This window comes from Dreissena polymorpha, chromosome 11 (assembly GCF_020536995.1).
Source record: "Dreissena polymorpha isolate Duluth1 chromosome 11, UMN_Dpol_1.0, whole genome shotgun sequence".
Taxonomy (NCBI): domain Eukaryota; kingdom Metazoa; phylum Mollusca; class Bivalvia; order Myida; family Dreissenidae; genus Dreissena; species Dreissena polymorpha.
In genome coordinates this window covers 5,297,822-5,312,299 of record NC_068365.1, presented here as the reverse complement: position 1 = coordinate 5,312,299, position 14,478 = coordinate 5,297,822, and the positions used below count along the sequence as shown (strand labels likewise).

At 39.7% G+C, this 14,478-nt stretch overlaps 1 protein-coding gene across 2 annotated transcripts in view; it reads left to right on the top strand.

Annotated features, from left to right (window-relative positions):
- Positions 1-10,415, top strand: part of LOC127850450 (zinc finger protein GLIS3-like) — an 85,080-nt gene extending 74,665 nt beyond the window's left edge. For both annotated transcript variants that reach the window (XM_052383485.1, XM_052383484.1), the window contains exons 8-10: positions 1,391-1,496; positions 5,332-5,642; positions 5,945-10,415. In XM_052383485.1, the coding sequence (XP_052239445.1) occupies positions 1,391-1,496; positions 5,332-5,642; positions 5,945-6,072 (545 nt within the window). In that variant the 3' untranslated portion in view covers positions 6,073-10,415. The remainder of the gene's footprint in view (positions 1-1,390; positions 1,497-5,331; positions 5,643-5,944) is intronic.
- Positions 10,416-14,478: the final 4,063 nt, after the last annotated feature.

The following is a 14,478-nucleotide window of genomic DNA, read 5'->3' as shown; positions in this document are numbered from 1 at the left end:
ATAAGTCAAGTATTCCATTGGTTATAAGTGCATGTTTAACTGCATTTTTAAAATGTATATTATTAAGTTTGGCATCGAGGAAGGGGTGGGGAGTTTGGTCAGATTTTTGGGAAAAAATGTTACCTTTTGTCATTGGGAAACAATGTAATTAGAGGCTGTAACTTTGGGCAAAAAAAAAATCCCTAATCATATATTCCAGATAGGAGTCTTGTTTTGTATTACGATGGGATTGTTTTGTGTTTCATTCACAGATGTTGGATTTCTGCCCTCTATGGAGTTTTAACCCAAGAGCTCTTTAACTCATTACAAGGTCCTTTAACAAGGACTTGAACTACATTAAATTAAAAACTCATAGGTGAACCCGTGTTTAATTAATAAGTTATCTCAATGTATAGTTGATAATCACTATGCACCATTTTATAAACCAATGAAATAATAAACAATAGTTGAAAAGAAGAATCTTCATTTCCACCCATTTTGCTGGTGCCCATGTTAGGGTGCTCAATGATTTCCTGTCACATGAAAGACCAATTAACATTCCAGGAATGTCCCAGAAATGCTTCAGATGATTGTTGTGTTGATAACTAGGCCACTGGCCTGGATTTAATGATGATGTATTAAATGAGCTGCGTTCTGAGTAAACTGGGCTTAATGCATGTTGGTGAAGTCCGCACAGGCTAATCAGGAACGACACTTTCCGCTTTTATGGTATTTTTAGTTTAAGAAAGTTTCCCTTACCGAAAATCCAAGTTTAGGTGGAAAGTGTCGTCCCTGATTAACCAGTGTGGACTGCACAGGCTAATCTGGGACGACACTTTACGCACATGCATTTAGCCCAGTTTTCTCATAACAAGGCTCTCTCATTCATTTTAGCCTTGCTCTGGGAAAATAGGGCTTAATGCATGTTTATAAAGTTGCCGTCTGGGTGAGCCTTTCCGGTCTGCACAGGCTTATCAAGGTCATTACTTTCCATTTTTATTTTTCGTTTGAAGAAAGTCTCTTCTTAGCAAAAATCCAAAATTTTTACACACACACAAACTTGCATATATATACTTAATTATTACTATTTTGTACAATCCAACTGTCCCATACTAACCTGTGGATGTTTCTATTTTGAGACTACGGTCTATCCTATACTTACCTGTGGATGTTTCTTTTTTGAGACTACGGTCTATCTTATACTAACATGTGGATGTTTCTATTTTGAGACTACGGTCTATCCTATACTTACCTGTGGATGTTTCTTTTTTGAGACTACGGTCCATCCTATACTTACCTGTGGATGTTTCTATTTTGAGACTACGGTCTATCCTATACTAACATGTGGATGTTTCTATTTTGAGACTATACTGTCTAGCTCATACTCACATATGGATGTTTCTATTTGCAGACTATGGTCTGGGAGGCCCATCAGCACCCAATGTGATGGAGCAGTCACCCATCAACGCACAGAACAGCCCGATGAGCGTGATGGATGACTCACAGGGTTCAACAGAGTATGTATCTACCGGGCCACAGATTCAGAAAGTCCTTATAACTGATATTCATTTCTACACTGGTGAAAATTTTCAAGCAATCAGGATCATGACAAACCTGGACCTGCAGGACACTACCCTTCAATTTGACATTAAAATAGAAGCAGTGTTCTTCAGTGGTGTGTGACTAAGGATTCTGTTAGTCATTGAATAGAATTAAAAAACGTAAAAGTATAGGAAGTTGATACTTAAAACCACCAATTGGCTGCACACATTCTATAGATATGTTCAGAAATTCTACAAAACTACTACTGTAGGGGGTGTGGTGTAACAAAAATATAGGAGAATTGATTATCAACACCCTAGTCATCTTGCCAGTTTGTAAGTTTTGAATGTAAGAAAAGTATTCCAGAATATAAAGATTTGTTCACACTTGGCTGCAAACTGTCAAGGAGCAAATATCCTTGGAGACTTTACATTATTCACAGCGGTATAGTTACAAAGGAACAGGTTCGTTGAAATAAAACTATGTCCCCCAGTCAATTATCAGGCATTGTATTGTTACTTAGCAAGTTCATTATATAATGTTTGTTTTATTTCTTGGAAATGTGACTTGTCCAATTTTCTAGAAAAATCAAGAAGATTGCTTGTAGAAATAATTTTTTTCAATGGCTTTATTTCAAGAAGCCTTTACTTGGCCTTGGGCAGGGTTTCTGTCTTGTTTCTAGTCTGTTAAAGCAATATATTCAAGGTCATATCTGTGTTAAATATTTCCATTGCACTTTCTGTATTTTTTTTGTTCACTCAGAGATTTATCTGTTTGTTTATTGGCTTCATTTCCTTTGTCCTGGTTGTGGTGCATCTGTCAAAGAGAATACGAGGCCACACATGGCTTCACACTTCACTGATTTATCTGAGGCCACACGTGGCTTCACACTTTACTGATTTATCTGAGGCCACACGTGGCTTCACACTTCACTTATTTATCTGAGGCCACACGTGGCTTCACACTTCACTGATTTATCTGAGGCCACACGTGGCTTCACACTTTACTGATTTATCTGAGGCCACACGTGGCTTCACACTTCACTGATTTATCTGAGCCTCATTTTGCAAAAACAGGGTTTAATGCATTTGCGTAAAAGTATCTTCCTAGACTAGCCTGCGCAGTTTGCATAAGCTTATCAGGGACAATACTTTCTGCCTAAAGTGGATTTTTGTCCATCTTTAAGAGACTTCCTTTAAAACGAAATAAATTGAAAGTGGAAAGTTTTGTCCCTGATTGGCCAGAGCAAACTTCCTGGGCACAGGCTTATATGGGAGAAAACTTTACGCACATGTATTAAGCCTCATTTTCCCAAAGGGAGGCTCAAATCAGTAGTATGTAGCCCCAGTCAGTGAGTGTGTAGCCCCAGTCAGTGAGTGTGTAGCCCCAGTCAGTGAGTGTGTAGCCCCAGTCAGTGAGTGTGTAGCCCCAGTCAGTGAGTGTATAGTCCCAGTCAGTGAGTGTGTAGCCCCAGTCAGTGAGTGTGTAGCCCCAGTCAGTGAGTGTGTAGCCCCAGTCAGTGAGTGTGTAGCCCCAGTCAGTGAGTGTGTAGCCCCAGTCAGTGAGTGTGTAGCCCCAGTCAGTGAGTGTGTAACCGCAGTCAGTGAGTGTGTAGCCCCAGTCAGTGAGTGTGTAGCCCCAGTCAGTGAGTGTGTAGTCCCAGTCAGTGAGTGTGTAGCCCCAGTCAGTGAGTGTGTAACCGCAGTCAGTGAGTGTGTAGCCCCAGTCAGTGAGTGTGTAGTCCCAGTCAGTGAGTGTGTAACCGCAGTCAGTGAGTGTGTAGTCCTAGTCAGTGAGTGTGTAGCCCCAGTCAGTGAGTGTGTAGCCCCAGTCAGTGAGTGTGTAGCCCCAGTCAGTGAGTGTGTAGCCCCAGTCAGTGAGTGTGTAGTCCTAGTCAGTAAGTGTGTAGCCCCAGTCAGTGAGTGTGTAGTCCTAGTCAGTGAGTGTGTAGCCCCAGTCAGTGGGTGTGTAGCCCCAGTCAGTGAGTGTGTAGCCCCAGTCAGTGGGTGTGTAGTCCCAGTCAGTGAGTGTGTAGCCCCAGTCAGTGAGTGTGTAGCCCCAGTCAGTGAGTGTGTAGCCCCAGTCAGTGGGTGTGTAGCCCCAGTCAGTGAGTGTGTAGTCCCAGTCAGTGAGTGTGTAGCCCCAGTCAGTGGGTGTGTAGCCCCAGTCAGTGAGTGTGTAGCCCCAGTCAGTGAGTGTGTAGCCCCAGTCAGTGGGTGTGTAGCCCCAGTCAGTGAGTGTGTAGCCCCAGTCAGTGAGTGTGTAGCCCCAGTCAGTGAGTGTGTAGTCCCAGTCAGTGAGTGTGTAGTCCCAGTCAGTGAGTGTGTAACCGCAGTCAGTGAGTGTGTAGCCCCAGTCAGTGAGTGTGTAGCCCCAGTCAGTGAGTGTGTAGCCCCAGTCAGTGAGTGTGTAGCCCCAGTCAGTGAGTGTGTAGCCCCAGTCAGTGAGTGTGTAGCCCCAGTCAGTGAGTGTGTAGTCCCAGTCAGTGAGTGTGTAACCGCAGTCAGTGAGTGTGTAGTCCCAGTCAGTGAGTGTGTAACCGCAGTCAGTGAGTGTGTAGCCCCAGTCAGTGAGTGTGTAGCCCCAGTCAGTGAGTGTGTAGCCCCAGTCAGTGAGTGTGTAGCCCCAGTCAGTGAGTGTGTAGTCCCAGTCAGTGAGTGTGTAACCGCAGTCAGTGAGTGTGTAGCCCCAGTCAGTGAGTGTGTAGCCCCAGTCAGTGAGTGTGTAGCCCCAGTCAGTGGGTGTGTAGCCCCAGTCAGTGAGTGTGTAGCCCCAGTCAGTGGGTGTGTAGTCCCAGTCAGTGAGTGTGTAACCGCAGTCAGTGAGTGTGTAGTCCCAGTCAGTGAGTGTGTAGCCCCAGTCAGTAGGTGTGTAGCCCCAGTCAGTAGGTGTGTAGTCCCAGTCAGTGGGTGTGTAGTCCCAGTCAGTGGGTGTGTAGCCCCAGTCAGTGGGTGTGTAGCCCCAGTCAGTAGGTGTGTAGTCCCAGTCAGTGGGTGTGTAGCCCCAGTCAGTGAGTGTGTAGTCCCAGTCAGTGAGTGTGTAGCCCCAGTCAGTGAGTGTGTAGCCCCAGTCAGTGAGTGTGTAGTCCCAGTTTATTGGATTGTGCAATGTGATGAAAGGTGAGCTCAGTTTACTTTAAACATGAGACAAACTGATCCAGTCACCCTGTACTAGATATGCAGGCATCTGCAGTGCGGTACTATTCCATTCTGTATTTGTAGATCAATGGATTTAAAAAAAAAATATTTAGTTCTTTCTTTATCATTTATCTCTCACGGACCATTGAAGATTTACCATCCCACTTCACTCCAAGTGCTTGATACCGGTTCTAGTAAAGTACCCGTGTAGTTTATTGATTATAAGTTCTCGTTGACATTGATTTTGTCATTGTCTTATCGGAGCTCTCTTAATATTGTAACTTAATTGTTTCTATGAAATCTCCGCTCACTTAATTATTGATTGTCAAGTCTGGCAGGAAGTGGTCTGTATTTCATCAATGCAATAGAAGGTCACACAGCATTGCATAACATATTGTTTTTCTTTGCCTAAAGTATCTTTTATTAGATTAAGACTTTGTGCTACTGTTTGTTTCATGTAAAAATGGGTCTTATGCCATTAATGGCAAGCGTGGCTCCAGACAACCCTGTGCAATTGTGCAGTCAGGAGCTACGCTGTCTACTGTAACGAAATGCATGTTTTGTGGTCCCAGGTTAATCTGGGATGATACTATACTCACATGCATCTGTTTTCAGCATGTATGCGTATTTCCATGTCTTTTCAGCCTGTCAACATCTACCCATATATTTTCAGCATGCATGGGGCGTATTCTCCGGCTCCACCTGACATGCTGAGTCCGGGCCGGCGACCACACCCACGCCTGCGCCATCACGGCATCTACCACAACATGGAGATGGGCATGATGCCAGTGGCGAACCCGCAGGCTGAGAAGTGGTACCAGCAGTGGGTGGAGAACGGGGGAGAGATGCCTGCACCTGAGCCCAAGCACACCGACCTGCCTATGCACCAGTTTGCGTACGGTAACTGTCGCATGCAGAATGTGAACTGGAACCCACAGATGGAAGAGTTTGGTCTTCATCCGGACATGCAGGCCGGAAATGGGGGTATGTTTTACCTGAATCTGTGTGAAGTTGTTGATACCTAATGACATTCGCATTGCGAATCTTGTCAAATTTAGATATCTTGCTAATTTAATTGCCTTGTTTTTACTAGATTTAAATGAGAAAATGAAGATCTGATAAAAAGCATATTTACCAGCAGTAAATTTCTTTTGTTTAACCGTAAATAATTATCGTTCTCTTCATCAGTGCTAAATTTAATGAACATAAGCTAACACCTACTTTTCTCTGTGTTTCAGATGTCCACTTTGCTCTGTTTAATATTTCCACTTTGCTCTGTGTTTCAGATTTCCACTTTGACGGTGCGTATCCCATGATCCCCCAAGATGAGATGCAGCAGCAGTTCCTGCAGATGAATGCAGTGGACAGGCCGGTCAGCAGGCTGTCTGGCATACTGGCAGACGGCACCACTTGAGTCACATGACAGGAAGTGATCTCACAGGAAGTGGGGTGGGGGAGAAGTTGTTGTGGGGAGTGATATTTAACAGGGAGAAGTTCATATATTGTAGATTTATTGTTTAAGTTATGAATTATAGCAAGATTCATGATTCTTCTTTAAGAGATATTTTAAAGTTGTTTTATAATCCATCAATATTTTAACATAGCTATGCTGCAAGATGTTGACACTATTGTGAAATTTGATATATTGATGTGGTAAAGACAATGATTAAATGTTCTGTTCATGTGTGCCACAGCTTTATTGTTTTTATTGATGTTACATGTTCTGCACAAAATTGATGCAATGTTGTGGACATAGATTGCCTTGTTAAGTCTCATGTTTAGATGTTTATTCAACTGTTAATGAACTGAGTTGGAATTTTCTTGTTATTCTTTAATTTGTATATTTTATAATATTACAAGAAATCTGTGATTTTGTTGTTGATGTTAAAGTTTTATGATTAAATGGAAATTTAGTTAATTTAAGTATATCTTTTTAAGATGAATATTTATACATGTATAGTGTAGAACTTAAAGTGTAACTAGTTAAATGTAATCTTGTTTTACCTTTTCATGTAACATTTTATAACATGGTTACATATTTTTACCAGGACGATATAAAATATGAAAACACAAGTTTACAAAATGAAATGTATACATTATTCTATTACTTCATGCATAGTTCTCATGTATTTTTCCTCAAATCATTTTTGCCAGCAAAAAAGTACAGCAATTTTAAGTTTATTTTTATATTGTTAATTTTTTTTTGCAAAGACAACATGTTGCGCAATCGCGTTATACAGCAACGCTCTCTACACAGGTTGTGTCTCCAGCAATTCAGTATTGTGTGTAACATTTGTGATAATATTGTTCCGTCCTGCCATGTTTCTCATATCACGTTCATATCTTGTTCAACTTGACTGGTGTTTAAATATCTTGAAGTAATCCAATGTTTGAATTTTTTTTCAGACAGTGAATGGAGGATTTGACACAGAGATGTCATATTGGTAGTATAGTATAGATAACAGTATTTAATACAGTATAAAAGAAAATGCACCTCTTTTTGTGTTATTTAAAATAAGCATTAAAGCTTCATGTTTCTTTTGGCAGTCAAAATAATATTATAATTGTAGACCTATTACTTAGTAATGGGATGATAGATGATGCACGAAGGAAAAACATTAATATTCAATTGAACTGTTAACACAGACAGCTATTGTGTAGATTTCAAATGTGTGGTTATTTCTAGATATTTCTATGTGTATTTGGTATTTGTTCACAGGGACATTTTACCTGTCACATTTCAGCAAAAGTTCATTGTGCACACACAGCCATTTATCCCATAAGTGAACTCATTGTTGGATACAGTTATGCACATTTTTGACACGCAGATCATCAATGATTTTCATGACAATATTGCAAGCTCACTGTCTTTTTGTGCATTCCATTATATTTGGAGTTATATATTTGTATACTTATTGTTGATAATGTGCCAATGCCTAGTTAACTGTTTCTTTTAAGCACATATTGTGTGTTTCAACGTCTGTTAACCCTTTAAGTGCTGGAACCAAATTTAAAAGGCCTTTGCAAACAGTTTGGATCCAGATGAGACGCCACAGAACGTGGCATCTCATCAGGATCCAAACTGTTTGCTATTTTGATAGTATTCTTTGAAACAATATCAAAGAAAATGCTAATTTTAGAAATTCAGCAGACAACATTTTAGCAGACGACAAATTTCCCAGCATGCAAAGGGTTAAGAAGTCTTCTGTTTTGCAAAGTATTTTCTTTTACAGAGTGAAGTTTATTTATGTTTTAATATTGTCACCATCATTAACATGGTAATCATAGTCATCTTCATATTGAACTCATAATCATTTTCAAAATTTTAAATTTGCTATTTTATTTTTGTGTACAAAGTCTATTTATTGTTTTATAAATCAGTTATATGCATGTTGTGTGAAGTGTGGTTTTTATTGTTGCCAAATTATTTTACTATTGTGTTTTCTTGAAATGTGTTTTGGGGAATGGTTACTGAAATTATGAATTATATGCATTGTGTGGCCCATTGTTTGTTCACATGTATTGGATGTTAATATGTGTCTTGTTCTGTAAAAATTGGTCAAAATGCATGTGCATAAAATGTCGTCCCAGATTAGCCTGTGAAGTCCGCACAGGCTAATCAGGGACAACTCTTTCCGCTTTAATGGTATTTTTTGTTTAAAGGAAGTCCCTATTTACCGAAAATCTAGTTTAAGAGGAAAAAGTCGTCCCTGATTAGCCTGTGTAGACTGCACAGGCTAATCTGGGATGACACTTTACGCACATGCATTTATCCCAGTTTTCTCAGAACACGACTCATATCATGCAGGCAGACTAACAGTTTATCATTCCAATATTTATTCAATGCAACATTTAATTTGCATGATGCTAATCAACAAATATGCTACAGCAAGCTTTAATTTTCCTGGAACAGATTCATTGTCATATCTGTTGAAATAAATGTCTAACTTTGCAATGATTCCTTTTGCCAAAATTGTGAATTTCCGTCCAAAGTAGTTAGGTTAGTTCGCTGCATATTTGTATATAGTACACAGAGGGTTGTATTTGTATCTTCAACATTCCATGTTATTTATGTCAGAAATCATGTTCTTATTCATTCCATCAGAAAACAGTGGACAAAGTAACATTCAAGTGACTCTAAAAGTTTTTGGCAAAAACAAACATCAGAAAAAGACTTATTATTTTTTTGTTCAGAAAGTCATCATACTTACAATTCAATTCATAATTATGTTGTATATTCTAAGAATGTCAAATTATTGTGTTTAAATCTAAAAAAACAAACAAAAATATTACAAACTCAAAACAAAGAATAACAACAATAATAAAACAATTTGATAAAAGTAAGAACATTTCACAGTGTGTTATCACTACTTATCAATCAGGTATTACCATCTTCATTTGTCTGCAAATAAAGGTTCTTTTCTGCAGGCCTGGAACTATTTCGATTTTCGGTTTCTAGTCTTGCGGCGAAGAGTGTATCATTATCAGGTAGATATATCAGACCCCATTTAAAGTTTGTCAGTTGATTTTTAGAGTTCACGATTTCACTCTTGTACATTTTTATTTCACTTTCTTGGCCTTCAGAAGTTATTTGGACTTGTACCAATATATTTTGGTATTGATGTAAATTCTTTCTTTGCACCAGCTCTATAGCAATTTATAAATGTAAATGGTTTGTTTGTGAATATAATCTATACTAGCAACTAGCAACACAGTAGAAAGAAATTGAGTTGTGGTCACTCAAATGTGATTGTCACCATTGAATAGATCTTAATAATATTGGGAATGGACGAAAAAGGATTTGATATAACCACTGTACCCGAGCATTCTATTACTCAATTTCAAATGTGAAAGTCCGCAAGACAGGAAATCAGTGATGCTGGGTTCCAGACCAGGGCTCCGTTGTCTCAATAACTCAAAAAAGTGCTATAACTTGTATTTCTGCATGTAGTCTGTAACATTTTAAAGTGCTCCATTGATTGTGAATCAGCCCTCATTAAACAGTTCTGTGATGTTAAAACTGTTTTATATTTTTGTTGCTTTACAAATATCTTTTCTTGTCTTAACGTGAAATGTAAATATTTTTGTTTTGTTAATGGTGTGCTTCTGCCTTTCTTATTATCAAGAAATAAATATTTCAGATGGACACAATTGTTCCCTTTCCAGATTATTCTCTTTGAAGCGAATATTGTTATTTATTTATTTTTTATATCACTAATAATAGTGTAATTTTAAGAAGCTATGAAAATGCATAGTTTACATTGGGTTGCCATGGTTATATAGTTGAAGAATGTCTGTCCAACAACCTCTCATGGAGAGGACATCGCTGCCTGCAACGGAAAACAAACATGCAACAACTAGATATATTTATAATATAACTTGTACATCATTAAATAATTGTAATATTATATAATCTATAAACTATAGAAAGTAAATAAACAGATAATTAACCCTTTTTTTGTTCGGAAACACAATTCTTGTGACAGTACAAGAGTTGTATAGATCCATACTGATGTTTGTTGTTCTTGTTTGCTAATGTGTTCAGATGTTGTTTGTTGATATACTTATACAAAGTCAAGAGTCCTTGGCGTCAGTGCTTGTCCGTGATTGGTTGTTGGCATAGACTGGTGTCTCCAAACTGAGACTGGTTTTGTTCAGTGACAAGTGCCTTATGTTGTGTATCTCTGTCCATATTCCTCTGCCTATCCTCACTTTGTCTTCGTTACCGTCATGATAAATAAACAGTCCTCAGAAAAACATGGCTTTTGTTGTTTGTTTTAAGCCTTATTCTGGGAAACAAGGGCTTAATGTATTTGTGTAGTGTCGCCCCAGAGTAGCCTGTGCAGTCCCCACAGGCTTATCATGTACGACAGTTAACGCATTTACGGATTTTTTCGTTATGCCCCCCTTTGAAGAAGAGGGGGTATATTGCTTTGCACATGTCGGTCGGTAGGTCTGTCGGTTGGTCCGTCCACCAAATCCACTCTAGGCGGAATGTGTCATTCCTGATTAGCCAGTGGGTACTTCACAGGGGCATCTGGGACAACACTTGACACAAATGATAGCCAGTGGGTACTTCACAGGGGCATCTGGGACAACACTTGACACACATGATAGCCAGTGGGTACTTCACAGGGGCATCTGGGACAACACTTGACACATGAAAGCCAGTGGGTACTTCACAGGGGCATCTGGGACAACACTTGACACATGATAGCCAGTGGGTACTTCACAGGGACATCTGGGACAACACTTGACACATGATAGCCAGTGGGTACTTCACAGGGGCATCTGGGACAACACTTGACACACATGATAGCCAGTGGGTACTTCACAGGGGCATCTGGGACAACACTTGACACATGATAGCCAGTGGGTACTTCACAGGGACATCTGGGACAACACTTGACACATGATAGCCAGTGGGTACTTCACAGGGGCATCTGGGACAACACTTGACACACATGATAGCCAGTGGGTACTTCACAGGGGCATCTGGGACAACACTTGACACATGATAGCCAGTGGGTACTTCACAGGGGGCTACTGGGACAACACTTGACACACGATAGCCAGTGGGTACTTCACAGGGGCATCTGGGACAACACTTGACACATGATAGCCAGTGGGTACTTCACAGGGACATCTGGGACAACACTTGACACATGATAGCCAGTGGGTACTTCACAGGGACATCTGGGACAACACTTGACACATGATAGCCAGTGGGTACTTCACAGGGGCATCTGGGACAACACTTGACACACATGATAGCCAGTGGGTACTTAACAGGGGCATCTGGGACAACACTTGACACACATGATAGCCAGTGGTTACTTCACAGGGGCATCTGGGACAACACTTGACACATGATAGCCAGTGGGTACTTCACAGGGGCTACTGGGACAACACTTGACACACATGATAGCCAGTGGGTACTTCACAGGGGCATCTGGGACAACACTGGACACACATGATAGCCAGTGGGTACTTCACAGGGACATCTGGGACAACACTTGACACATGATAGCCAGTGGGTACTTCACAGGGGGCATCTGGGACAACACTTGACACACATGATAGCCAGTGGGTACTTCACAGGGGGCATCTAAGACCACACTTGACACACATGATAGCCAGTGGGTACTTCACAGGGGCATCTGGGACAACACTTGACACACATGAAAGCCAGTGGGTACTTCACAGGGGCTACTGGGACAACACTTGACACATGATATCCAGTGGGTACTTCACAGGGGCATCTGGGACAACACTTGACACATTATGACATATGATAGCCAGTGGGTACTTCACAGGGGTATCTGGGACAACACTTGACACACATGCACTTCACAGGGGCATCTGGGACAACACTTGACACACATGTACTTCACAGGGGCATCTGGGACAACACTTGACACACATGCACTTCACAGGGGCATCTGGGACAACATTTGACACACATGTACTTCACAGGGGCATCTGGGACAACACTTGACACACATGTACTTCACAGGGGCATCTGGGACAACACTTGACACACATTTACTTCACAGGGGCATCTGGGACAAAACTTGACACACATGTACTTCACAGGGGCATCTGGGACAACACTTGACACACATGTACTTCACAGGGGCATCTGGGACAACACCTGACACACATGCACTTCACAGGGGCATCTGGGACAACACTTGACTCACATGTACTTCACAGGGGCATCTGGGACAACACTTGACTCACATGTACTTCACAGGGGCATCTGGAACAACACTTGACACACATGCACTTCACAGAGGCATCTGGGACAACACTTGACACACATGTACTTCACAGGGGCATCTGGGACAACACTTGACACACATGCACTTCACAGGGGCATCTGGGACAACACTTGACACACATGCAATTAGCCAAAGTTCCCAGAAATGAAGCTGGTATAAAGATCCCCACAGTTGGATAACAAGGGCATATATCATGTAAAATATACTAGATAGGCCCATGAAAAAGAACTGGCAAAATTATGCAGAAGTTTTGTTAACACATTTTTGTTGAAAAGACACAGAAATTGCAATGATCAATAGTCATAAAAGGAAGAATTTTGTTTAAATTCTAATAAAAATTATATATAGGGTGTTTATAGAGCACTATGTCTAGCATTTGTTCATTGTATACCATTACTATATTATTAACATAAGTTTTTTATAATGTAAAATGTTGCACTTATCGAGAGCTGTAGCTTTAATTATATATGAGTTTAAAAAAAACACGCAAACTGATTATAAAATGCAGTTGTTTTTGGAATATAGGATGACATTTCTAAATCGAAATTTCTTCACTATCAACGGAGACAAAGTTTTAGAAATTCTTATGAGATGTTAGGACACTGATGATCTTTTATGACTTTAAACAAGCTTGACTTCAACAAGTGTAGTAAAGTTGAGGTGGTCAATGCTAACTACCGTTAAAACCATATGAATAGACTGCGTATGACAATAAAGACAAACTTTCTTTTTTGTCTAATTTGTATTAAAAATATATTTGTGCTAAGGCAAAATAAAAACATACACATATACAATGTAACACATGACAGATGATCTCATCAATAAACTGAACATGAATATTCTCTGAAGAGATGTATCGGTAAATAAACACTGCAAATGTTAGTAAACATCCTGACAGTCTGAAGTATTATCTTTAAAAAGGTGTCTTAGTAAACTGTAAGGAATAATTGTACACTTCTAAGAAATAAACATATAAGATGTGAGGTTTAGATGCGTGTTGAAAGCAATGCACCAAAGTGTATAATTCTACAAGGGACAACAGGGGAAAAATACATTGTTGACATGTATATGAGCTGCAAGAAACAAGTATTTATACTTATAAACAAGAAATGTGTTTGTCAGGAACACTATGTCCCCTTCTGCACCTTTTTTTTTTGACCTTTGACCTTGAAGAATGACCTTGAACTTGACCTTTCACCACTCAAAATGTGCGGCTCCATGAGATACACATGCATGCCAAATATCAAGTTGCTATCTTCAATATTGCAAAAGTAATCATAAAATGAGGGATTTTGGCCACATATATTTGACCTCTGACCTTGAAGGATGACCTTGACCTTTCACCACTCAAAATGTGCAGCTCCATGAGATACACGTGCATACCATATATCAAGTTGCTATCTTGAATATTGAAAAAGTTATTGCAAATGTTAAAGTTGGAGCAAACAGACCAACAGACAGACAGGGCAAAAACAATATGTCCCCCACTATAGTGGGTGGGGGACATAAAAACATACATGCTGTTTTCTTGAATAACTTATGAAAGAAATTAATTCAATTATAAATCAATTGATTCAACAATCAAATCTAATTAAATTTTGCTACCAGAGCAGTAAACAAGAAGTCACTCAAATATGTTTCTAATTATAGAAATTTGCTGTTTGTCATTTGAATGTAACCTAAAATGGGAGCATATAATTGAAAACAAAATAATAAATCTAATTGAAAACAACAGTCCGTAATTGGGGCAAAATTTTGACAAAAACAAACATTGGAACAAAAACAATAAGGCTCAAGAATATCAGAGAAAATACCCAACAATAGGATAGCCCATGTGTAGTGGCTTGCATAGACACAAAGACAATAACAAAAGGTGGAAATATGATTCAGGTCTTGGTGCGAAATATTTACACTTAGGTAACACGGGATTCCAGTCATGTACATGGCAGCCGTAAAGTAATTAATGATGCCAAATAAAAAATGTTTTTTTCCTCCAACAAAAATCATTCAAAGATGAAATATTGATAATGGACCTT